The sequence below is a fragment of the Zootermopsis nevadensis genome, unplaced genomic scaffold, assembly GCF_977971745.1.
Source record: "Zootermopsis nevadensis isolate Lab colony 2312 unplaced genomic scaffold, Znev_1.0 Znev_ptg000031l, whole genome shotgun sequence".
NCBI lineage: Eukaryota > Metazoa > Arthropoda > Insecta > Blattodea > Termopsidae > Zootermopsis > Zootermopsis nevadensis.
In genome coordinates, this window is record NW_028259163.1 from 6278953 (window position 1) to 6305294 (window position 26342).

At 48.2% G+C, this 26342-nt stretch overlaps 1 protein-coding gene across 3 annotated transcripts in view; it reads right to left on the reverse strand.

Annotated features, from left to right (window-relative positions):
• Positions 1-13091, reverse strand: part of LOC110837962 (vesicle-fusing ATPase 1) — a 29119-nt gene extending 16028 nt beyond the window's left edge. For all 3 annotated transcript variants that reach the window (XM_087359201.1, XM_087359200.1, XM_087359199.1), the window contains exons 1-6: positions 12830-13091; positions 7454-7542; positions 7143-7367; positions 3170-3315; positions 1831-1969; positions 829-971 (exon numbers count right to left, since the gene is read on the reverse strand). In XM_087359201.1, coding sequence (XP_087215327.1) covers positions 829-971; positions 1831-1969; positions 3170-3315; positions 7143-7367; positions 7454-7542; positions 12830-12838 — 751 coding nt within the window. In that variant the 5' untranslated portion in view covers positions 12839-13091. The remainder of the gene's footprint in view (positions 1-828; positions 972-1830; positions 1970-3169; positions 3316-7142; positions 7368-7453; positions 7543-12829) is intronic.
• Between the last annotated feature and the right edge of the window lie 13251 nt (positions 13092-26342).

Consider the following 26342-nt stretch of genomic DNA (forward strand, 5'->3'; position numbering starts at 1 on the left):
TTTTTTTTTTTTTATATTAAGACCGTTTACCATTTCCAGCAATGCGCCTTGAGTGCAGGAATGGTGTCACCTAGGTAGGGACGATGCTTGCGCTTGCGCAGGCCTCCGCCCTCGGTTAGCTTTTTGGTTGGTTGGTTGGTTGGCCTATTGGCATATTCATCGCCCTGATGACGGAGGCAGTATGACCTCTGAAACGTTGGTTAACATCGACCAGACTACACAGCGCAATAACCCAGAAGACAGAAATCTTCATATTCACCGCTGTGAGAACCTCAAGTCTTACAAAGATAAGTGTGTGTGTGTGTGTACTTATGTTCAGAGGTGCATCAGCTTGTAAGGCTATCCGCACCTATGAGTGAACTTTTAGACACAAAGGCACATCTTTCATTTATGTTTCCTATTATCTCCCGGAACCCAGGATTACAAGACTAACGGTTAGAACGCTGGCCTTGTAATCCTGGGTTTCGGGTTCGATTCCCGGCGGTGCCCGAATTTATAACTTGTGTTGGGTAAGGCCGTGGTCTAGGCAACACGGAGTTTTCCTCCGGGGGCTTCCACGGTTTCTCCGTAGCACCCCAACAATTACTCCATTCACACACAGAAGAAGGCAATGGCAAACCACTTCTGGATCATCTACCAAGAACGTATATGAACAGATCCCAGTCCGAGAAAAGGATGGAAGGATCCTGTCCATATGGACCTGTCATCAGACAGAACACTAAATAATAATAATAATAATATAATTATCTCCTCTAAAATGCTATGATTTAAATATCTCGATAAAATATACGTAAATTTAAAACTTGCAAGAAGAATCCTTCTACACACCTAAGTGCTCAACAGTTTCAGGAGGAAGAACACGCGATTGAAAAGCCAGACTAAAGATGTCACTGAATTCTTTGTCCAAACCACCAATTCCCATATTCAGAAAATCCCAGTCTTGATTCATAATGGATTCCCGAGGCAGTTTTCTGTAAATACATAGAAAAAGAATTCATAATATAAGACATTGCTGTCACAACATTATACTAAATCTCACAGGAAGAAAAACTAAACTACTCTGTCCTAACCTGATCAAACCATAGTAAATATTCAAAGAATGCATAACAATTGTCAGCAATGGTATCCATGGCAAACAAATAAATTCAGATGTTGCTAGTCCTCACTATGGCCACCAGATCACAGCACGTTGATGTCCACTTCAAGACTTCTCAACTTTCATTTTGTTATCGCTGCTCATAGAATATTCAGGAGTATGATTTTGAGGTTGTGCAGAATGGTACAACCTCCATACCAAATTTCATCCCAATCTATCCTGTGATTCTGAAGTGGAATCAACTACATGGAAGGACACAAGCAGTGCATGCACTTCATGCAAAGTAGTCGTAACAAAATATCAATAACAAATGTTAATTACTGTCTGTGTATAACTCACATTTTGCCAATCCACTCTCTTTTCCTCCTCTTATTCTCCTTGTTGCCTCGTCTGTCAACTTGCTGAACAGCACAGGATATAAAACACTTCTATGCCTATCCCCTCTAAATGTTTGGAAACTTTCAGACTTTTTACCATCTATGAACATGCTGTTTCCATATCTGTCACGCCCATTAGTCCTTTGGATACATTTGCCATGGGTAATATTTTCTAAATCTCCTGTCAATTTATACTACCACATGCCTTTTAAAAATCAATAAGAGTCTTTGCCAAATTTATTCTTTTTAATGTCTCACAAAGAAAAGCATAATTTCTAAAACCACTTCATTCTTCGTTCGTCCAGCAATGTTCCATGAAACAATTATGTAAGATTCAAAGTATAAAAGAAATCTTACCCTTTCGCTTTTCCAACAAGATTTAATGATGAATTTTCAGCTTTCTCAAACTGCACCATTGTATCTCCCAGGCAATGTCCCATTTTAGTTTTCTTAGGTTTTGCATCCTGACCAGCTTTGATAGCACTCAGATCAACAGCTGAAAATTAGTCAGCACACATATTAAGCAAGATTTGAGGTTCTCACAGCGGTGAAACTGAAGATGGCTGTCTTCTGGTTCGTTGCACTGTATATTCTGGTATAAGTTTACTAACATTTCAGAGGTCCTAGAAGCGTCCATTATCAGGGCAACCGCCCTGATGATGGATTGGTAAACTACTAACAGACTACACGGCACAACAACCCAGAAGACATCTTCAGCACACATATTATTTCTTAAATTAAAATAGAGATTATTTCAATTTTCCTTTGGGGATCAATATCAGTATTTTATTCAGAGTGGTACACGACTAAAAATATCGAAAGCAGAAATTACTTCCACAGCAGTGAGAATGATGTTCTGGGTTTAGCGCTATGCAGACTCGTCTATATAGCACAAAAACCCAGAACATCATCAAAATAAAAGTTACTTTTGTAAGTTCTTCCACCAGATGGTAGCCCTTATATTTATGGAGACAGGGCACACACTTCAACTGACTCTACCTTTTAGGCACATACAGAACTCATAAAGAACCTATTACAGTCGCCTCATCCATCTGACCATACGCATGAAAAAACTTGAGAATGGAGAAACCAAATCTGAATAAATATCATTCTGGACAGTTTTATGAAAAACTGTTAACAAAATTTCAATTTTCTTTTTGAGGACACAACTTTAATGACTGAGATTCATAAACAGTACAGCATTTTATTCATGTAATCTTATCACAATAGATCATTGTACACTAAAACCAATGCTAGAGTTCTTTCAGCAGAATGACACAAGAAACAATTATGGGAAAAGCAAAATAAAATCATGACTGAGTTTAGACTGCACTGAAAACAGATTTGTTATACATTCTATTACAATATGACTTGACGCACATATTAAAAAAATATCTACATTTAATTTTCATGCATTATACAGTTCTAATTTCTCATCAAATTCGATAAATTTCAACTAATGGTGAACAGCTGAATGTAAATTTATTGCTTGCTTATTACACATACAAGGTAAGAGTTCATTGCAATTCAATAAAGAGTATTACTTCCACGGATCATCTTAAAGTGAGCCAGTTTCACGTCAGTTTATTTTTGTTCATACAAATCATTTAATTCCTTCTGCTAAACATGCCTGACAAGTGCACACTGTCTCCTTTTACAACTTTGTTTATCATCACAGCCCTCCGTGAAGACTTACCTTCGAGACTCTTGACAACCAAACCCAGCAGTTTCTTGTCAACAAAGTTAAATGCTAACTGTTGGCCAACTGTAAAAGCTTGACCTGAGAACTGCAGCAGAAATTCCTTTGCCATCTGATCTGTATCATAAGGCTCTAAAGTAGTGCTACAAAACACAGAAGACAAATAATAAAACACAACTCTTTCATTATTAAAACACTACAAACACACAACTAGCATAGATATACGTATGCACAATTCAGAATTCTCACAAAAAGGATGTACTGAGAATGCACTGGCCCTCCTGTATCGCAAATTATGCATTCTGAAATATTCTTGTAAACAAATTTTTAAACAGTAAACCAACTGGGAAAATTTGTCAGTCTCTTGCAGTTCATTTAGCCTCATTGTGTTAATGGAAACTACACCTACCTTCCAATATTTAAAATGTTAGCAATAAGAATAAAACATTGGCAATGGCAACTTCTGTTATTGGCCCTTCTACTCACAAACATGGTCATATCTGATGTAACTCACTAAGTCTGAAAGACATCACTACATATCAGAAACTAAGTCAGTAAGAAGCAAATATAATGTAAATGTTACAAGATTTTTACTTTGTCTAGTTTGTAAACTAATTGAAAATTCATAAATACATTCACTCCAGGAAGTCAGCAAAGTTAAAATGCCTAGTCTTCAAGATTAGAAGATACTCCTCAGTCTTAAATGCTTAAAAATTATTACCATAAAACGGAATTTTGTGACAAGGTTAAGGTACCAGGAAAACTGTTTTCTGGGCAAAACCTTGTAAATGCAGGAACAGCTTAGAATAATGCAACAATTAAATTTAATCTTTGTGCGGCTAATAACATGTCCTATATTACAGTTTCCCTGACAAAGGTAGTGAGAACTGTTACTTTTCCAGTCATTTCCAGAACAGCAATAAAAACACATATCCAGTAGCTAATGCAAGTTCTTCTCTTGGCTCAATGTAACTGATCACTACCACCGAGTGGAGAGGCTCAGAATGTTTGAACCTTCTTCCATGTCTTTGTGGATTGATTAAATCAGAGAGGATAAATTTGGTGGGGCACACAACTTGAACAAATGCATACAGAAAGTACGTCATAAATATGAGAGGGAGAAACCACATGGAGATCTAGACTCATTTTGGAGGACATTATTAAGATGAATTAATAAAACTAGGATGTGGGAGTGTGGGGGTCCACAGTGGCTGTGCAGTCTGAGGCATGGGTGTTGTGCCGCTTGTTCGCTGAGACCGTCGGTTCAAATCCCACTCAAGCCATGGATGTCTGTCCGCATTTTCCTATGTTGTGCTGTCTTGTGTACAGGTAGAGGCCTTGCGACGGGCCGATCCCTCGTCCAAGGAGTCCTACCAAATGTCTATAGATCAAGCCAACGAAAAGTTCGGAGCCACAGTGCCGAGGCACTTGAAGAATGGGTCGTTCCCAGTATCCCAGTGGGTGTATGGACTGGTAAGGTCCAGTGGCAGGTTCTTCAGGAAACAGTAATAAACATTCAGCGACAATAAATGGCAGGGCATTACTCAACTAGCTGAACAACTGATAGCTTCTCGAATGTGCCAGCAGTAAGGTGATGAAGGGGAGGGTGCATGGATTTTAGATTAGGGGGGAACCTTTGACTACATCACTGTTGCAAGATTTGAATGTAGAACAAGTTATACATCATGCATGCATGCATGCGTTTACAGAGGGAACAGACTACAGGCTCCTTAGATGTTCTGGTCTACATCGTGTCATTTATAGCAGGATTTGAGGTTCTCATGGCAGTGAGTACAAAGATGACTGTCATCTGATTTATACTGCTGTGACGTCCAGCGGCATTACGCCAGACTTCTTTATATTTATAATTTGCAACAAGATGTGTTTGTAGCTGGCAAAGAGTGGGATGATGCAGTGGGAGTATTCCAGAGCAATACTCAGACTTTTGAATACAGAAGTAGACTTACATCATGAAGATAACAGACCACCTTCAAAGATGTCGTACTGTGAGGTCTGGTAGAAGTTTATCAACATTTCAGAGCCAGGGAATTTATACCAGACTACACAACACAACAACCAGAAGGCAGTCTTCTTCAAATTCATCACTGTGAGAACCCGAAATTTTACCTGCAGAACAATGTCACGTGTTTTTACTTTTCTTGGGGTAAGAGGATGGGGGAAAGGAAGTTTGAAGTTTGGAAGCAGAAACTGACATTTACATTTCAGTTATGATAGTGAAAATATGCAGAAAACTGCATTTCTCTCAACAGAATCAATAGAATATAATTTTCTATAATAATGGTATGAACTTTGATGAAGAGAACAGAAACTCAGTAGGAGCTAATTGTGCCAACTGTTTGAAATGAAGCAGTGAAGTAGGCTGTAGACACTATGGAAGTCGGAGATGATTATATTATTGTGAATGGAAGCCAATATAAATTTTGGTCACAGCATCAATATCTATAGAATTCCAGCAGTAATCATCCTTTCACTGGAGCTTTGAATGGATTGAACATATGAACAAAGATTCTACAGTGATTAGTCTCTTTTCTATTCTTCTTGGATGTGATCTACCTGTTCGTTTCAGAAAGTAATAAAAACAGTAAAACTCAATTATAACAAGTTCATGGCTCCAGCAAAGAAATTTCACTTCACATTTAATTTACCTAAATTTATGCACAAAATTTCTCATATCAAATGAGTACAACTCCTTTCTCTGGAAGAACATTTTTTGAGCTCTTTGCATTATGAAAACTTTTCAACTATTCATATTTTTAATGGTACAGTTAAGATTGGTTCTGACCTACGCCTGTGCCATTAAGGATGGGTTTTGTTGTGGCTAGCCTGCTGTAAATAACCTAGTTGGTAACCCACAATCAGTACAGATTCTACCCTTGAATGATTAACATATCTGCAAACACGAGAAAGTGCTTGTGCAAAAGTTGAAATTATTCATGACTTAGAATATGGAGGATAAACTGTGTAAAAAAATGCAACTTATTGTCTACAGTAACAAATTTGTGGAAGAATAAAAAGCAAATGTTATCTGCATTCAAGAACAATCTCAACACAAAAATATGATAAAATGTGGGTTTGATGACATTGACGAACCATTATTGGAATGGATTAAGGCGCATGGGATTCTGGTTTCCCAATCAACAGTTCCATTTTGAAGATCTGGTCACAAACTACAAAAACATGAAAGGTGAACCTGCTTTTTACCGAGTGGCTAGAACTTAGCAAAATAAAAAACCTTCCGACATGTTCCCAAAAACAAAGACCTCATTTACGCTGATGACAATTTTCCAACATCTAGAGTAACTACAGTATTACAGAAAGAAGACAGTGACCAAGACATTGATGAATAAACCGAAGAAACAGCGCCTACAAAACTCTTAGTATAGCGCAACAACTTAGTACTGAACCCTCTTCTGCACATGCACAAATTGGAGAACTGTCCATCGTACTCCTACTTCAGGATGCTAACCACTGCAGCAGACAAGGGCATAATGCAGTCCTCAAATATGTAACTGTTGCTTTACAAATCTTTAATGGCTTCTGTTCAGGATAGTAACTAACATCATTATTTAATGCGTGTTGTGGTTTATTCAGAATGTAATATTTTATTATTAGACTCTACTATCTGTTTACTGTAATGTATACATTTAGACTCTTGAATGATTTGAGTATCTTGCAAAACTTCCTGTAGTGAATTTTCATTACTTGGTTCTGACTAGACTGACACATCAGGTAAATATCCTGTTTATGTCAGCAAGAGGTTTTTATGCCTTTAGTAATCCACTCATTATTTTCAGATAACTTTTTCACTGTTTTGGTAAGGCAACTTGCTTCAAAACTTTTTAAGAAGACATTTAGGAATGTGTTGAATCCACATCATGGCTGTTTAATACTTAGTCCCAGTTTTTATTACTTAGATGTGATATAAATTCTGTATATGTGATCTACTTACCTTTTCTTCTGCAAGAAATCAGCTTCCAAGACAATAGTACAAAGACATTCTGAACTGGAAGTTGGATCAAAATGGTAAGGCTTTACTTCAATATCTTGATTAAGGGAAAGAGTTGCCCATTTTCTCTGAGGTAAGCTGAAGCCTACAGTACCACGCGGGACTTCAGAATGAAACCGAACTCTGAATACATAGTGCTGTGATGGCCCCGTACTCACTTCAACGTGTCTATGAAACAGAAATCACACATTTTGACAGATATGCCAGTGCAATGTTAAATATGTACAGCACAGAACAGTTTCTTTTAAACTTACTTTACATCATCAGGAAAGTCGACTTGATTCACAACAGCGCAGTTTGTGAGTGACAGCTCATCTGTAGGGCAACGGGATGCTTTCATACGCTGTAATAATAAAATGGTTAATAGAAATATTTAAACAAACAACAAATTCAAAAGATCAATAATGTGCACAGTGCACTATAAACTTAGAATAAAAACATTTCCCTGGCTGCTGCGAGAACTCATTTGACAAAACGTTGAAGGGTGTACACCCCACACAAAAGTAATTGCATTAGATGCTAATATCTTTATCGGACGTTTCATATTTTGAAAGTTAATACAGTAAAACCTCTCTAACTTGGACACTTGCGGTTCCACGATAATGCGTCCAACATACGGAGGTGTCCAGGATAGAGGGGAAGGGGAAAATCATCCTTTCAAATTGTGGTGTAATGACAATGTGGTAATTGTTGAGTATTATGGAGCCCTTCCCAAAAAGGAAATTATTGATAAGAAAAATCAAAAGATTAAAATAAATTTTTGCAAATTTTGTTTTCACTAAATTAAACTTGCATGGATAAGCTGAAAGGGAAGGGCACCAATACTTTACGTTTACCGACAATGTAATCTATTTACTTACATAATCTAACTACTGTAGACTTGCTCGAATTAAGAATTAATGACAATAATAATAATCTTTTGAAACCCACTCTCATGGTTGCACATTACATCCCAGCCTCATTGAAATTTTAAATGTTCAGAATGTATTTTTTTAATTGTAATTATGGCATTAGCTCAACGTATGATGCCACATAATTCTTGTAAAAAAGTCCGTCACAAGACACTATACATTTTGACTGCATTCCAATGATGTGTTTAAAGTCTCACACCCTCAACCATAAGGCAATCCTCAGGTAGAAGGCATTCATCAATCTAACTAACTAACTAGATGGCTTACAGAACCCGGAGGTTCATCACCGACTTAACCAAAGCCCTCCACCGGACCCTGTCCAGGGCCAACAGAATCCAGTTTCCTTCAACTCCTATCTCCCATAGATCCCGCCTGACATTATCCTCCCATCTACGTCTAGGTCTCCCCAGCGGTCTCTTCCCTTCAAGTTTCCCAACCAGTACCCGGTGCACACCTCTTGTCCCATCCATGCGCGCTACATGTCCCGCCCATCTCATTCTTCTCGACTTAATCACCCTCACAATACTGGGAGAGGAGTACAGATTTTTAAGCTCGTCATTATGCAGTTTTCTCCACGCCCCATCGTCTTCCCTCTTAGGCCCAAATATCCTCCTCAACACCCGATTCTCAAACACCTGCAATCTGTGTTCCTCCCTCTGAGTGAGAGACCATGTTTCGCACCCATACAAAACAACAGGCAAGATTATTGTTTTGTATACTTTAATTTTCAGGTTCTTAGAAATCAGACAAAATATTTTGAACTAAGAAGTAGCAAGCATTTCCGGAATTTAGTCTCCTCCTAACTTCCTCACAAGTATCATTTTGATTTGTTATTGTTGTTCCCAAATATTTGAACTTTGTAACCCTTTCAAAGGATTTAATAGCCACCCTAAGATAATTTTGCCCGCCTGTCTTCTGATGACGAGATACTAACATGTACTTAGTTGTTTTTTTTCCAACCATAAGGTAATCCTCAGGTAGAAGGCATTCATCAATCAGAAATTCAAAATAACAAAATACTAACTGTAAACGTTTCCCATAAAAACATTGTAGCTAAGTGCATGCGTGCACCTGTCCAACTTACAACAAAAGAGTTGACCAAGTTCCAGGATAAAGTGGTGCCCAAGATATAGGGTATTGTGGACATGTAAAATTATGGGATATTCGCCGGTTCCAATTAAAAGTGTCAAATGTAGAGGGGTTTTACTGTATTGTATTGTTTACATGATCAGTGAAACTCAATCATTCCAGACAAACTGCAATAACACACTCTTCCGATTACCGCAATGCACACGTGAATACTAATACAAACTAATACCAATAGTTGCTAGCACAGATTACCAACATCGCTGCTCAATTGCTTCATAAGACCGCTGACCTTTTTCCCAAATCCTTAATTTTGCTACGAGTTACGAATAGATGATCGAATTCGCTCAAGTTTTCTTCTTATCCGTGGTCACTTCACGTGGAATTTCAACGGCTAGCAAAAAGTATTGTATTTTCGAAAGAAAATCATCAGAATATTATTAGGCACTAAAAGGAGAGGCTCTTGTAGGGAAATAGTTATTTGTCCACTAGCCTGAGAATTCATGCTCTGCTTACAGTTTAAAAGTTTGATATCCGAAATATGAGTGTATGATGCAGATATAGCCTTTGTGTATGAAACGATAACCTCAACTAACATCAAACAGGAGTTTGTTGAAGAGGAATTAAACTGTGTAATAATTTACCTTCGATCTACTATCAAAATTCTGAATTATGATAAAAAAGTATAAAACAGCACAGAAATAGTATTACTATCTCCCCCCTTCAATTCCGTAAAAGGATCTACCATAACCAAAAATTCTCAAATATTATAAATACTTGTAAGTAACAATGATTAGGATTTGTTGTTTTTGAGGCGGCGATTACGATGGCTGCCTTCTGTGCTGCAGAGCAGCGTGGTAAGGTGTAAGTGAACCGACGTTTAGGAGCACCATACTGCATCAGTCATTGCCCCGATTATTGAGGATAGTCTGTTCATGATAATCTGTACCTGTGGCATTATACTTGTTGACCGAGCTCACGATACGCTCAGGTTCCCCGCCCTACCTCTGTTGTTTCACATAATAGAGATCGTCCTGATGATGGATGCACCAGGGACCTCTGAAACGTTGGCAAACTTCTAACATACTACACGGCGCATCAGCGCAGAAGACAGCCATCTTCTGAGGAATGTTATCAATGGCCATAGATGAATATACCGACAGCGTGTACGAATTGTTAGCAGACAGGAAAGTGGTATTCGTCGTTTGTAATATTTCCGAATAATAACGAAAGGGTTATTAGATGCGGTGAGTATTATCTAAATACATTAATGCAATTGCTAGTCACTAACGTACAGTAGCCATGTGAATCATATTAGTGCGGTCTGCTAAACTGGGACATATTTTACCGATTAACTTGTAAAGTGTAGTAGTTATGTGTAGGCCTGCTCTATACACTTTCCCTCTTTTGACATCGTCTAAATAAGGAATTCGATGTTCAGCACACGAGAATACGCGGTGGTACGACTTTTAGAGAACTGATTTTACTAATTTATTTTTCTATTGGCGTTACCGAGAAGATACCGAAATTCTGGCCTACGTTTGTCTCACATATTTCCCCCACTTTTAGGGTAAGACTTCGAGGTTAGCGGAATGCATAGAGGGCGGTGGGATGCGGGTGACTGTCCGCACTGCACCTCGTAGGCAGCGTGCAAGCAGGAAGGGCATTTAGTGAGACCATATTCAGCAAGAAACTTGGACGACCAGAAACGTGTCTTTAATTACCGGTTGTCTAGGCCTCGAAGAAGTGTAGAATGTGCTTTTGGAATAATGTGTACTAATTGGCGAATTTTGCTTAAACGTATTGAGACAGATGAACATAAGGCAACTTCAATTGTGGAAGCTGTATTTATTCTTCATAGTTTTGTTCCGGAACATGAGGGACCTGACTCAAGTTACTTAAGTCTGTTGTTGGTTACAATCGCTACCCACGAACCTCAGGCGAAACGCGTGCAGTGCGGCCTTACCCTTTCTTTGGTATAGAATTGCCTGTTGAGACCCAACACAAAATGACAAAGCTCTAAATGTGACTAATCTAACTACCTACTTAGACGGCTTTCGGAACACGAAGGTTCATCACCGAATTAACGAAAGCCCTCCACCAGACAATGTCCTGGGCCAACAAAATCCAGTCTCCTTCAACTCCTATGTCCCATAGATCCCGCCTGAGATTATCCTCCCATCTACGTCTAGGTCTCCCCAGCGGTCTCTTTCCCTCAGGCTTTCAAAAAATACCCGGTGCACACCTCTCGCCCCATCCATGCACTCCACATGCCCCGCCCATCTCACTCTTCTTGGCTTAAACACCCTGAAGATGTGACTGATTTAGGCAATATTAAGTCATGCCGCGTGTTTGTCATTACTCGCATGAACTTAAATCTTCTTTTATGTAAACTACGTAGACATTACTTATAAAATATCAAGTAATCTATAAAGTCTTAGGTGCTTCTGCACTAGTGAACCGATTTTAAAAAATTACGACAAAAATTTGCCATAGAAATTGCGTGTCCTTTGATGCAGAACCAGACAGTTAAGAAATAAATTTTGGGAAAAGAAAGTTACGCCTTTTCATAGAAATAAAATTTTCGAGTTCTTCTCTCTCTGTAGAATTAGAAGTGCTTAAGAGCTTACATGATTAAGTCTTTCTGCCTAAGTTACACATTTATATACACTACAAGCACAACGTCATTTATATTTACCAAAGGAACGCGAGAATTACAGTTGGGAACAGTCAAAAAAGCTGATCGTTGCTCTACCGCATGCGTGGGTGAGGCCTACTCACACACTGCAATGTGCAGGATATTCTGTGAAGAGTCGACTGGTACTCAGCTCGTAAAAAAATAGCTCACTTTCTTTACTGAACAAGAAGGTTCATCATCGTGTTCACAAAAGCCCGCCACCGGGGTCCATCCTGAGCCACTTCGCTCCATCGAGTCCCGTCTCCCTGAGATCCATCTTAATGTTATCCTCCCACCTACGCCAGAGGTCTCCTCCCTTCAGGCTTCCCAACCAATAAATTGTAAACTCACTCTAACAACATCGGGTGAGGACCACAGGCCCTGGAGCTCGTCGTGCATTTTTCTCTCTTATCTGTCCCACTCCCGTTTTGGGTCCAAACATCTTCCTCAGCACTCTGTTCTCCGAGACCCTCAGTCTATGTTCCTCCCTCAAAGTGAAAGACCACGTTTTGCACCCATAAATACATTGCACTCAATAACAGCAAGCATTCCCCGGATTTAATCTGCTTTTGTTGGGAGATTCGTCGATAATTAGGCTTTTAAATCCGGAATAAATATTCTTCACAGTTCCCTAAAACGCTTTAATAATGTCGATGTATCAAGAGATGAAAGGTTTTAGAATTATTATTCAGAATATAAACCCCACTTCTTAATATCAATATATTTATAAAGATTCTGGTTACGAAAAACGTTTTATTCTTTTAAAATTTAAAATGTTAATTGCCTACCGGAATATTATTTTACTATCAATGATGCCGTGAACAAACAGAAGTCAATCTAATGTTACTTGAAATTGTGTTAAGAAGAAGACAAGCCTAATTCTCTTACACGAGTTCACAAATGCAGATGAAAACATTAAATGTGATGAAAAATAATAATAAATAGGAATCCCTTACCTCAAACATTGTCCAATAGTAAGAGTCCACGATGTCCACCGGCAATTACCAATTTAATCCAAACTAAAATGGAGTATCACAAATTTCTTAATAATTATAAAAGATAAATAATTGTGATATTCTAAGAGGTTTTTAAGAGCACAAAATTTTCTACTCTACGACGCACTTCTTCTACAAGCGATTCACAGCTCAGCTCTTTCCACAATAACGAAAGCGGATTGTTGACGGCAGTAATGTAACACAACAATGCCGAGTAAACAGGTGACGTAACAATTAGTTTCTTAGGTAAAGGTGTAAAGCATTGTTATGCGCGCAGGAGTTCATATAAAAGCTGACCATTGTCGGTCCATATTTACAGAGTCCTTATTTGCAGAGGAGAAGAGTGGTACAGTGGTAGTTGGTTGTTGCATTTGTTTAAATGCCGATTGACAAGCGCCTTTGAAGAGTGACTCATTGATCACCATTGTCGGTTAGAGAGTGAGAAAGCTTTTGTGCTGGTAAAACGTTTTAGAAAATAGAAAGTGCTTATCTTATATAAGAATTATTAAGAAATCTGTGACGTGGACGTCGTGGTCTCTTACAATTGAACAAAGTTTGAGAAATCTGTGACGAGGACGTCGTGGTCTCTTACAATTGAACAAAGTTTGAGAGACATGGAAGGAGGTGAGCTGGCCTTTCTGAAGGCCCACCTCCCTGAAGTGTTCCAACAGGTCCAGAAGCAGATCCTGGACGCCATCGCGGCGGAAAAGCAAAGACAGCGGGCAGCAGTGGCAGCAGCATTAAATACAGCAGCTACGACCGTGGTCGGAGGGCCTACTCGAGCCAACACTGGCAAGAGGAAAGCCAAAGAGTTGGACTTGTCCAATTCGAGCGGTTCGTTGGAACCCGCATCCAGGCGCCCGACGCCCGGGCCACTGTCCGGAGCCCAGTCACCTTCTCTGCCGGCACCGGCAAAAGTTCATCGGCCCGATGGCCCGTCGGTAGCAGCAACATCATCCACCGCTTCCATGAGCAGGACAGTGCAGCCCTCAGCCAAGGGACCCGGCTCCCAGCCGGGACCCTCTTCCTCGATGGAGGTGACTGGGGACCTGTCCGGGCCGCTCACTGGTGTGTCATCTGACGCCGCTTCTTCTTCCAACGCTCAAGTGGAAAAAACGGCTCCGGGGGAGCGCCGTAACAAAACCCCGGTGTACGTCTCTGGGGTGAAGGACGTACGCAGCTTCCTGCATAGGATTCGCGCGGAGTTGGCCTGCGGGATCGTGGCGCAGATGAAGGGAGACCTTCTGGCTCTTGTGCCTGAGACCGCCGACGGGTTCCGGGCCACCGTCAGGGTCCTACGGTCCCTCGATGAGGGCGAGGGTGTGAGTTTTCACACATTCTCCCTCCCTGAGGATCGGTGCGTGCGCCTGCTGATTAAAAACCTGGGCGTGCGCATGCCCGAGGCCGAGGTACGCGAGGAGCTGGCCGCCATGCACATTGCTGTGCAGGGGGTCATGCAACTGCGATCGAGGCGCCGGGCCATGGACCAGGACGGTGACCGTCCCCTTACGCCACACTTTATAGTGTCGGTAGCACGAGGCCCCGACGTGGCGAAAGTGCGTTCCCTTACTGAGATCTGCGGTCTGCGGGTCAAGGTAGAAACATATGTTGCACCGAAGGGGCCCATGCAGTGTAAACGGTGCCAACGCTTCGGACACACGCAGCGGAATTGCGGTTATGCACCCAGGTGCGTGGCCTGCGGGGACGCTCACCCATCCGGGTCGTGTGCCACCCCCAAGCAACAACTTAAGTGCTGCAGCTGCGGAGGCAACCACACTGCGAACTATAGAGGTTGCAGTAAGTGGAAGGAAGCCAAGACGGCCGCTGCACAGCGTGCGAAAGGGGATCGCGGCCGAAAGGACGGCGTCTCCACGCGCCTGCCAGCGCCCAAATCGGCGCTAGCTAAGCCTTCCCTCGAGCAGGAGAACTTGGGCCCTGGGTGGAACCACGTGGTCCGTGGTGGCCGCGTCGTCAAGGCTGCGGCTATGAAGAACCCCGCCCCAACGCCAACTGGAGCCATTGTACAGACTGAGCGGCAGACTATCCCCAAGGGCGGCCGTGCCAAGCCCGCTCGTCCTGTGGCGCCGGTGGCAAATCCCACAGCACCTGCTCTCAAGAAGACTGACCCCACCCCACCCAAGGGTCAATCACCGCTCCAGGACATCTCAGATATCCTGGAAACCCTCTCACCACGGGTCTGCATTGAGTTGACACGACGTCTCCTCGCCGCGATCCATTCACTCCCCCCCGGGGGGTCTCGTCCGCGAGCCCTCCTCAAAACCGTTCTCCTCTTCATGGCCGACAATGACTGCACGGCCTAGAGGACACGGTAGCAAGGCCTTGCGGCTGGCTTACTGGAACGCCGACGGTGTCCGCGACAGGAAGCTGGAGCTGGAGCAGTTCCTCGGTGACTACGGAGTCGATGTTTGCCTCCTGAACGAGACGCACCTCACGTCGGGTCGGGCCTTGAGGTTCGCGAACTACGTTTGCCACCGTACGGACCGCCCGACGCTAGGGGGTGGCACAGCGATCCTTGTCCGCAGGGGCATTGATCATTACCCTGTGCCGGTATCGGGTCTACAACAACTAGAAGCAACCGCCATTCACCTGGTACTGGCAACCAGGAAAGTCAAGCTAGTGGCGGCATACCTCGCACCCACCCGGCCATGGATAGAGTCGGACCTGACCGAGTGCTTGAGCGGGGGTTTCCCGGTCCTCTTGGCTGGTGACCTCAACGCGAAACACACGGACTGGAATTCTAGCCTTATCTCTACTAGGGGCTCGCTCCTGCGTGATTACGCCAACAGAAATTCCTGCTTCATCTACGGGCCGGATTCTCCAACCACGGCTCCCTACACACACAACGCCACACCTGACGTCCTTGATATTGTCCTCATCAAGGACTTCGTCCTACCGGTGCACCTGACTGTCTGCCCCGCACTCAGCTCAGATCACCTGCCCGTCCTCGTCGACACCACGTGCCGATCGTCCTTTCAAAACCTGCCTGATCGCCCGGACTTCGCGAGAATGGACTGGTCTGCATTCCAGGCTTGCCTCGAAAGCAGACTACCGGGGAACCCTGTGGTAAACGACGAGGAAGAAATTGACAAGTGCGTCGAGGAGCTGACCAGTGCTATCCTGGAAGCCACAGCAGCGTCCGCTCCCAAGCTTCGACCCCGCATTGACAGGCGACCGCTTCTACCCGCTAGTATTCGAGATGAAATACGCCTGAAGAACCGGCTGAGGAGGCGATGGCAGGTCACAAGAGACCCCGCTCTTAAGACCCAGGTCAATCGACTCCAGAGATCGGTGACCTATCGTCTCAACGAGTGGCGGAACGAACAGTGGAGCGACACGCTCGAATCCTTGGACTGCGAGGACCAGTCGCTTTGGAAAATGACCAAGCGTGTGATGCGAGTCCCCACTCCGTCGCCCCCCTTCTTAGTGATGGGAGGACTGGCTCTCTCGAACCTCGAGAAGGCAGAAGCCCTAGCCGACAGCCTTGAGGTCCAGTTCCAGCCGGTAGACTACCCGTCGGACCTGACTACAATTGACATGGTTAACGAGGCGATGCGAGCATACGAGTATACCCCTGTAAATGAACCAAAATTAACCAGTCCATCGGAGGTCGCCCAGGCCATCAAGGGACTCAAGCTTGGCAAGGCTCCGGGCCCCAACGGTATACCGAACAGGGTCCTGAAACATCTTCCACGACGCGCGGTAACCTTTCTCACGAAAGTGTTCAACGCGGTCCTCCGCAGGCAACACTTCCCCTCGGCATGGAAACACGCTCGAGTGGTGTCCATACTGAAGCCGGGGAAGGACCCCACGCTACCTTCTTCCTATAGACCCATCAGTCTTCTCGACACGGTCGGCAAACTCTGCGAGAAAATCCTACTAACGAGGGTCCTACACGAGGTCAGTGAACGCGGGCTGCTGCGCGACGAGCAGTTTGGGTTTCGACCCAGACACAGCACATCGTTACAGCTGGCTCGCCTCGTCGAAAGGGTCAACAGAAACCTTGATGAGAAGCGGCTAACCGGCGCGGTTTTCCTGGACGTGGCCAAAGCCTTCGACACAGTCTGGGTCCAAGGCCTCCTATACAAACTGACCGTCCTCAACTTCCCGTCGTACTTGGTAAAAACCATCTCTTCCTACCTCGCTGACCGGACATTCCAGACATCCTTCCAGTCGGCCACGTCCACACGTCGTACCATGCGGGCTGGAGTTGTGCAGGGCGGAATTCTCTCCCCTGTGCTCTTCAGTCTGTATGTCAACGACATACCCACACCGTCCCGCCACGTCGAGTTAGCACAATACGCGGACGACACGGCTCTAGTAGCCACGTCCCGTAGCCCAACGCTTCTCGTCAGGTATCTGGAGACCTACCTCAGTAGACTTGAGCTCTGGCTCAGGGCCTGGAGGATTGCTATCAACGTCTCGAAGAGCACCGCGGTTCTCTTCATCTCCGCGAGAAGACACATCCAACAGCCCCGAGCAGTGCAGTTCCTCGGACAGCCGATCCAATGGGTCAAAACAGCGCAGTATCTGGGGGTCACCCTTGACGCCGGGCTTACTTGGTCGGCGCACGTCAACCAAGTGGGAAATAAGGCAGCGCAACGATTAGGTGTGCTAGGCCCGCTTATCAATAGGAGAAGTGGCCTGTCAATCAGGAACGGTGTACTACTCTATAAGCAGCTCATCCGTCCCATAATGGATTACGCATGCCCGATCTGGAGGTCAGCTGCCCACAGCCACGTCCAGAAGCTGCAAGTTCTGCAATCCAAGTGTCTTCGAATTGTTACTAACGCGCCCTGGTACGTTAGTAACAGGCAAATACATGAGGATCTGGGGGTCCCTTTCTTTGCCGACCACATCAGAGCACTAACTGAGAGGTTTGACTCGAGGTTAGCTGGTGTGGGGAACCCCTTAGTTCGGCAACTCGGAAGACACTCGTGCCGAATGAGGGCTGCCAGAGTTCACCCAAGGGCAACCGAGGGCGACTGATGTTCAGCAGGCCAGCCGAAGCCATCCCCAAAAGACGGCCAAGTCAGCACAACGAGTGGTTAGACTACTCGGCTACCCTGACTGAGGTTTTCCGTGCTTTCCTCAGTTGTAAGGCGAATGCCAGGGTATAACTTAATAGGGGCACGGACCGCCACCCTTCCCCCCGATCATGGAGGCCATCAGCTGAAGTGATCTTCCCCCCATGCCGCAGAGGCCTTCAGCCGAAACGGCCCCTCCCTCTCTGGGTTCATACCCCAGAGACCCAACCAACCAAATTCCTTCGACAACTTGCCTGACAGGATAACCTCCCATCAGCAGCAACAAATCCCAGTTTGAATGGTCGAGGCTCCCGCCACGACGAAACCCCGTTAGCGTTAGCAAAATTTCCGTTCTTATATTACGACCGTTTACCATTTCCAGCAATGCGTCTTGTGCGCAGGAATGGTTTCACCTAGGTAGGGACGATGCTTGCGCTTGCGCAGGCCTCTGCCCTCAGTTAGCTTCTTTGGTTTGGTTTTGGTCCATATTTACAGGAGCAGACGGTTCAGGAGTGTGTTGGAGGGTGAGTTGAGCTTTTGTGCTGGTAAAACGTTTTAGAAAATAGAAAGTGCTTATCTTATATAAGAATTATTAAGAAATCTGTGACGTGGACGTCGTGGTCTCTTACAATTGAACAAAGTTTGAGAAATCTGTGACGTGGACGTCGTGGTCTCTTACAATTGAACAAAGTTTGAGAGACATGGAAGGAGGTGAGCTGGCCTTTCTGAAGGCCCACCTCCCTGAAGTGTTCCAACAGGTCCAGAAGCAGATCCTGGACGCCATCGCGGCGGAAAAGCAAAGACAGCGGGCAGCAGTGGCAGCAGCATTAAATACAGCAGCTACGACCGTGGTCGGAGGGCCTACTCGAGCCAACACTGGCAAGAGGAAAGCCAAAGAGTTGGACTTGTCCAATTCGAGCGGTTCGTTGGAACCCGCATCCAGGCGCCCGACGCCCGGGCCACTGTCCGGAGCCCAGTCACCTTCTCTGCCGGCACCGGCAAAAGTTCATCGGCCCGATGGACCGTCGGTAGCAGCAACATCATCCACCGCTTCCATGAGCAGGACAGTGCAGCCCTCAGCCAAGGGACCCGGCTCCCAGCCGGGACCCTCTTCCTCGATGGAGGTGACCGGGGACCTGTCCGGGCCGCTCACTGGTGTGTCATCTGACGCCGCTTCTTCTTCCAACGCTCAAGTGGACAAAACGGCTCCGGGGGAGCGCCGTAACAAAACCCCGGTGTACGTCTCTGGGGTGAAGGACGTACGCAGCTTCCTGCATAGGATTCGCGCGGAGTTGGCCTGCGGGATCGTGGCGCAGATGAAGGGAGACCTTCTGGCTCTTGTGCCTGAGACCGCCGACGGGTTCCGGGCCACCGTCAGGGTCCTGCGGTCCCTCGATGAGGGCGAGGGTGTGAGTTTTCACACATTCTCCCTCCCTGAGGATCGGTGCGTGCGCCTGCTGATTAAAAACCTGGGAGTGCGCATGCCTGAGGCCGAGGTACGCGAGGAGCTGGCCGCCATGCACATTGCTGTGCAGGGGGTCATGCAACTGCGATCGAGGCGCCGGGCCATGGACCAGGACGGTGACCGTCCCCTTACGCCACACTTTATAGTGTCGATAGCACGAGGCCCCGACGTGGCGAAAGTGCGTTCCCTTACTGAGATCTGCGGTCTGCGGGTCAAGGTAGAAACATATGTTGCACCAAAGGGGCCCATGCAGTGTAAACGGTGCCAACGCTTCGGGCACACGCAGCGGAACTGCGGTTATGCACCCAGGTGCGTGGCCTGCGGGGACGCTCACCCATCCGGGTCGTGTGCCACCCCCAAGCAACAACTTAAGTGCTGCAGCTGCGGAGGCAACCACACTGCGAACTATAGAGGTTGCAGTAAGTGGAAGGAAGCCAAGACGGCCGCTGCACAGCGTGCGAAAGGGGATCGCGGCCGAAAGGACGACGTCTCCACGCGCCTGCCAGCGCCCAAATCGGCGCTAGCTAAGCCTTCCCTCGAGCAGGAGAACTTGGGCCCTGGGTGGAACCACGTGGTCCGTGGTGGCCGCGTCGTCAAGGCTGCGGCTATGAAGAACCCCGCCCCAACGCCAACTGGAGCCATTGTACAGACTGAGCGGCAGACTATCCCCAAGGGCGGCCGTGCCAAGCCCGCTCGTCCTGTGGCGCCGGTGGCAAATCCCACAGCACCTGCTCTCAAGAAGACTGACCCCACCCTACCCAAGGGTCAATCACCGCTCCAGGACATCTCAGATATCCTGGAAACCCTCTCACCACGGGTCTGCATTGAGTTGACACGACGTCTCCTCGCCGCGATCCATTCACTCCCCCCCGGGGGGTCTCGTCCGCGAGCCCTCCTCAAAACCGTTCTCCTCTTCATGGCCGACAATGACTGCACGGCCTAGAGGACACGGTAGCAAGGCCTTGCGGCTGGCTTACTGGAACGCCGACGGTGTCCGCGACAGGAAGCTGGAGCTGGAGCAGTTCCTCGGTGACTACGGAGTCGATGTTTGCCTCCTGAACGAGACGCACCTCACGTCGGGTCGGGCCTTGAGGTTCGCGAACTACGTTTGCCACCGTACGGACCGCCCGGCGCTAGGGGGTGGCACAGCGATCCTTGTCCGCAGGGGCATTGATCATTACCCTGTGCCGGTATCGGGTCTACAACAACTAGAAGCAACCGCCATTCACCTGGTACTGGCAACCAGGAAAGTCAAGCTAGTGGCGGCATACCTCGCACCCACCCGGCCATGGATAGAGTCGGACCTGACCGAGTGCTTGAGCGGGGGTTTCCCGGTCCTCTTGGCTGGTGACCTCAACGCGAAACACACGGACTGGAATTCTAGCCTTATCTCTACTAGGGGCTCGCTCCTGCGTGATTACGCCAACAGAAATTCCTGCTTCATCTACGGGCCGGATTCTCCAACCACGGCTCCCTACACACACAACGCCACACCTGACGTCCTTGATATTGTCCTCATCAAGGACTTCGTCCTACCGGTGCACCTGACTGTCTGCCCCGCACTCAGCTCAGATCACCTGCCCGTCCTCGTCGACACCACGTGCCGATCGTCCTTTCAAAACCTGCCTGATCGCCCGGACTTCGCGAGAATGGACTGGGCTGCATTCCAGGCTTGCCTCGAAAGCAGACTACCGGGGAACCCCGTGGTAAACGACGAGGAAGAAATTGACAAGTGCGTCGAGGAGCTGACCAGTGCTATCCTGGAAGCCACAGCAGCGTCCGCTCCCAAGCTTCGACCCCGCATTGACAGGCGACCGCTTCTACCCGCTAGTATTCGAGATGAAATACGCCTGAAGAACCGGCTGAGGAGGCGATGGCAGGTCACAAGAGACCCCGCTCTTAAGACCCAGGTCAATCGACTCCAGAGGTCGGTGACCTATCGTCTCAACGAGTGGCGGAACGAACAGTGGAGCGACACGCTCGAATCCTTGGACTGCGAGGACCAGTCGCTTTGGAAAATGACCAAGCGTGTGATGCGAGTCCCCACTCCGTCGCCCCCCTTCTTAGTGATGGGAGGACTGGCTCTCTCGAACCCCGAGAAGGCAGAAGCCCTAGCCGACAGCCTTGAGGTCCAGTTCCAGCCGGTAGACTACCCGTCGGACCTGACTACAATTGACATGGTTAACGAGGCGATGCGAGCATACGAGTATGCCCCTGTAAATGAACCAAAATTAACCAGTCCATCGGAGGTCGCCCAGGCCATCAAGGGACTCAAGCTTGGCAAGGCTCCGGGCCCCAACGGTATACCGAACAGGGTCCTGAAACATCTCCCACGACGCGCGGTAACCTTTCTCACGAAAGTGTTCAACGCGGTCCTTCGCAGGCAACACTTCCCCTCGGCATGGAAACACGCTCGAGTGGTGTCCATACTGAAGCCGGGGAAGGACCCCACGCTACCTTCTTCCTATAGACCCATCAGTCTTCTCGACACGGTCGGCAAACTCTGCGAGAAAATCCTACTAACGAGGGTCCTACACGAGGTCAGTGAACGCGGGCTGCTGCGCGACGAGCAGTTTGGGTTTCGACCCAGACACAGCACATCGTTACAGCTGGCTCGCCTCGTCGAAAGGGTCAACAGAAACCTTGATGAGAAGCGGCTAACCGGCGCGGTTTTCCTGGACGTGGCCAAAGCCTTCGACACAGTCTGGGTCCAAGGCCTCCTATACAAACTGACCGTCCTCAACTTCCCGTCGTACTTGGTAAAAACCATCTCTTCCTACCTTGCTGACCGGACATTCCAGACATCCTTCCAGTCGGCCATGTCCACACGTCGTACCATGCGGGCTGGAGTTGTGCAGGGCGGAATTCTCTCCCCTGTGCTCTTCAGTCTGTATGTCAACGACATACCCACACCGTCCCGCCACGTCGAGTTAGCACAATACGCGGACGACACGGCTCTAGTAGTCACGTCCCGTAGCCCAACGCTTCTCGTCAGGTATCTGGAGACCTACCTCAGTAGACTTGAGCTCTGGCTCAGGGCCTGGAGGATTGCTATCAACGTCTCGAAGAGCACCGCGGTTCTCTTCATTTCCGCGAGAAGACACATCCAACAGCCCCGAGCAGTGCAGTTCCTCGGACAGCCGATCCAATGGGTCAAAACAGCACAGTATCTGGGGGTCACCCTTGACGCCGGGCTTACTTGGTCGGCGCACGTCAACCAAGTGGGAAAGAAGGCAGCGCAACGATTAGGTGTGCTAGGCCCGCTTATCAATAGGAGAAGTGGCCTGTCAATCAGGAACGGTGTACTACTCTATAAGCAGCTCATCCGTCCCATAATGGATTACGCATGCCCGATCTGGAGGTCAGCTGCCCACAGCCACGTCCAGAAGCTGCAAGTTCTGCAATCCAAGTGTCTTCGAATTGTTACTAACGCGCCCTGGTACGTTAGTAACAGGCAAATACATGAGGATCTGGGGGTCCCTTTCTTTGCCGACCACATCAGAGCACTAACTGAGAGGTTTGACTCGAGGTTAGCTGGTGTGGGGAACCCCTTAGTTCGGCAACTCGGAAGACACTCGTGCCGAATGAGGGCTGCCAGAGTTCACCCAAGGGCAACCGAGGGCGACTGATGTTCAGCAGGCCAGCCGAAGCCATCCCCAAAAGACGGCCAAGTCAGCACAACGAGTGGTTAGACTACTCGGCTACCCTGACTGAGGTTTTCCGTGCTTTCCTCAGTTGTAAGGCGAATGCCAGGGTATAACTTAATAGGGGCACGGCCCGCCACCCTTCCCCCCGATCATGGAGGCCATCAGCTGAAGTGATCTTCCCCCCATGCCGCAGAGGCCTTCAGCCGAAACGGCCCCTCCCTCTCTGGGTTCATACCCCAGAGACCCAACCAACCAAATTCCTTCGACAACTTGCCTGACAGGATAACCTCCCATCAGCAGCAACAAATCCCAGTTTGAATGGTCGAGGCTCCCGCCACGACGAAACCCCGTTAGCGTTAGCAAAATTTCCGTTCTTATATTACGACCGTTTACCATTTCCAGCAATGCGTCTTGTGCGCAGGAATGGTTTCACCTAGGTAGGGACGATGCTTGCGCTTGCGCAGGCCTCTGCCCTCAGTTAGCTTCTTTGGTTGGTTTTGGTTTGGTTCCATATTTACAGAGAGAATGACTCGATTGTCGGTCCATATTTACAGGCGAGTGAGAAAGCTTTTGTGCTTGTAAAACGTTTTAGAAAATAGCAAGTGCTTATCTTATATAAGAATTATTAAGAAATCTGTGACGTGGACGTCGTGGTCTCTTACAATTGAACAAAGTTTGAGAAATCTGTGACGTGGACGTCGTGGTCTCTTACAATTGAACAAAGTTTGAGAGACATGGAAGGAGGTGAGCTGGCCTTTCTGAAGGCCCACCTCCCTGAAGTGTTCCAACAGGTCCAGAAGCAGATCCTGGACGCCATCGCGGCGGAAAAGCAAAGACAGCGGGCAGCAGTGGCAGCAGCATTAAATACAGCAGCTACGACCGTGGTCGGAGGGCCTACTCGAGCCAACACTGGCAAGAGGAAAGCCAAAGAGTTGGACTTGTCCAATTCGAGCGGTTCGTTGGAACCCGCATCCAGGCGCCCGGCGCCCGGGCCACTGTCCGGAGCCCAGTCACCTTCTCTGCCGGCACCGGCAAAAGTTCATCGGCCCGATGGCCCGTCGGTAGCAGCAACATCATCCACCGCTTCCATGAGCAGGACAGTGCAGCCCTCAGCCAAGGGACCCGGCTCCCAGCCAGGACCCTCTTCCTCGATGGAGGTGACTGGGGACCTGTCCGGGCCGCTCACTGGTGTGTCATCTGACGCCGCTTCTTCTTCCAACGCTCAAGTGGAAAAAACGGCTCCGGGGGAGCGCCGTAACAAAACCCCGGTGTACGTCTCTGGGGTGAAGGACGTACGCAGCTTCCTGCATAGGATTCGCGCGGAGTTGGCCTGCGGGATCGTGGCGCAGATGAAGGGAGACCTTCTGGCTCTTGTGCCTGAGACCGCCGACGGGTTCCGGGCCACCGTCAGGGTCCTACGGTCCCTCGATGAGGGCGAGGGTGTGAGTTTTCACACATTCTCCCTCCCTGAGGATCGGTGCGTGCGCCTGCTGATTAAAAACCTGGGCGTGCGCATGCCCGAGGCCGAGGTACGCGAGGAGCTGGCCGCCATGCACATTGCTGTGCAGGGGGTCATGCAACTGCGATCGAGGCGCCGGGCCATGGACCAGGACGGTGACCGTCCCCTTACGCCACACTTTATAGTGTCGGTAGCACGAGGCCCCGACGTGGCGAAAGTGCGTTCCCTTACTGAGATCTGCGGTCTGCGGGTCAAGGTAGAAACATATGTTGCACCGAAGGGGCCCATGCAGTGTAAACGGTGCCAACGCTTCGGACACACGCAGCGGAATTGCGGTTATGCACCCAGGTGCGTGGCCTGCGGGGACGCTCACCCATCCGGGTCGTGTGCCACCCCCAAGCAACAACTTAAGTGCTGCAGCTGCGGAGGCAACCACACTGCGAACTATAGAGGTTGCAGTAAGTGGAAGGAAGCCAAGACGGCCGCTGCACAGCGTGCGAAAGGGGATCGCGGCCGAAAGGACGACGTCTCCACGCGCCTGCCAGCGCCCAAATCGGCGCTAGCTAAGCCTTCCCTCGAGCAGGAGAACTTGGGCCCTGGGTGGAACCACGTGGTCCGTGGTGGCCGCGTCGTCAAGGCTGCGGCTATGAAGAACCCCGCCCCAACGCCAACTGGAGCCATTGTACAGACTGAGCGGCAGACTATCCCCAAGGGCGGCCGTGCCAAGCCCGCTCGTCCTGTGGCGCCGGTGGCAAATCCCACAGCACCTGCTCTCAAGAAGACTGACCCCACCCCACCCAAGGGTCAATCACCGCTCCAGGACATCTCAGATATCCTGGAAACCCTCTCACCACGGGTCTGCATTGAGTTGACACGACGTCTCCTCGCCGCGATCCATTCACTCCCCCCCGGGGGGTCTCGTCCGCGAGCCCTCCTCAAAACCGTTCTCCTCTTCATGGCCGACAATGACTGCACGGCCTAGAGGACACGGTAGCAAGGCCTTGCGGCTGGCTTACTGGAACGCCGACGGTGTCCGCGACAGGAAGCTGGAGCTGGAGCAGTTCCTCGGTGACTACGGAGTCGATGTTTGCCTCCTGAACGAGACGCACCTCACGTCGGGTCGGGCCTTGAGGTTCGCGAACTACGTTTGCCACCGTACGGACCGCCCGACGCTAGGGGGTGGCACAGCGATCCTTGTCCGCAGGGGCATTGATCATTACCCTGTGCCGGTATCGGGTCTACAACAACTAGAAGCAACCGCCATTCACCTGGTACTGGCAACCAGGAAAGTCAAGCTAGTGGCGGCATACCTCGCACCCACCCGGCCATGGATAGAGTCGGACCTGACCGAGTGCTTGAGCGGGGGTTTCCCGGTCCTCTTGGCTGGTGACCTCAACGCGAAACACACGGACTGGAATTCTAGCCTTATCTCTACTAGGGGCTCGCTCCTGCGTGATTACGCCAACAGAAATTCCTGCTTCATCTACGGGCCGGATTCTCCAACCACGGCTCCCTACACACACAACGCCACACCTGACGTCCTTGATATTGTCCTCATCAAGGACTTCGTCCTACCGGTGCACCTGACTGTCTGCCCCGCACTCAGCTCAGATCACCTGCCCGTCCTCGTCGACACCACGTGCCGATCGTCCTTTCAAAACCTGCCTGATCGCCCGGACTTCGCGAGAATGGACTGGTCTGCATTCCAGGCTTGCCTCGAAAGCAGACTACCGGGGAACCCCGTGGTAAACGACGAGGAAGAAATTGACAAGTGCGTCGAGGAGCTGACCAGTGCTATCCTGGAAGCCACAGCAGCGTCCGCTCCCAAGCTTCGACCCCGCATTGACAGGCGACCGCT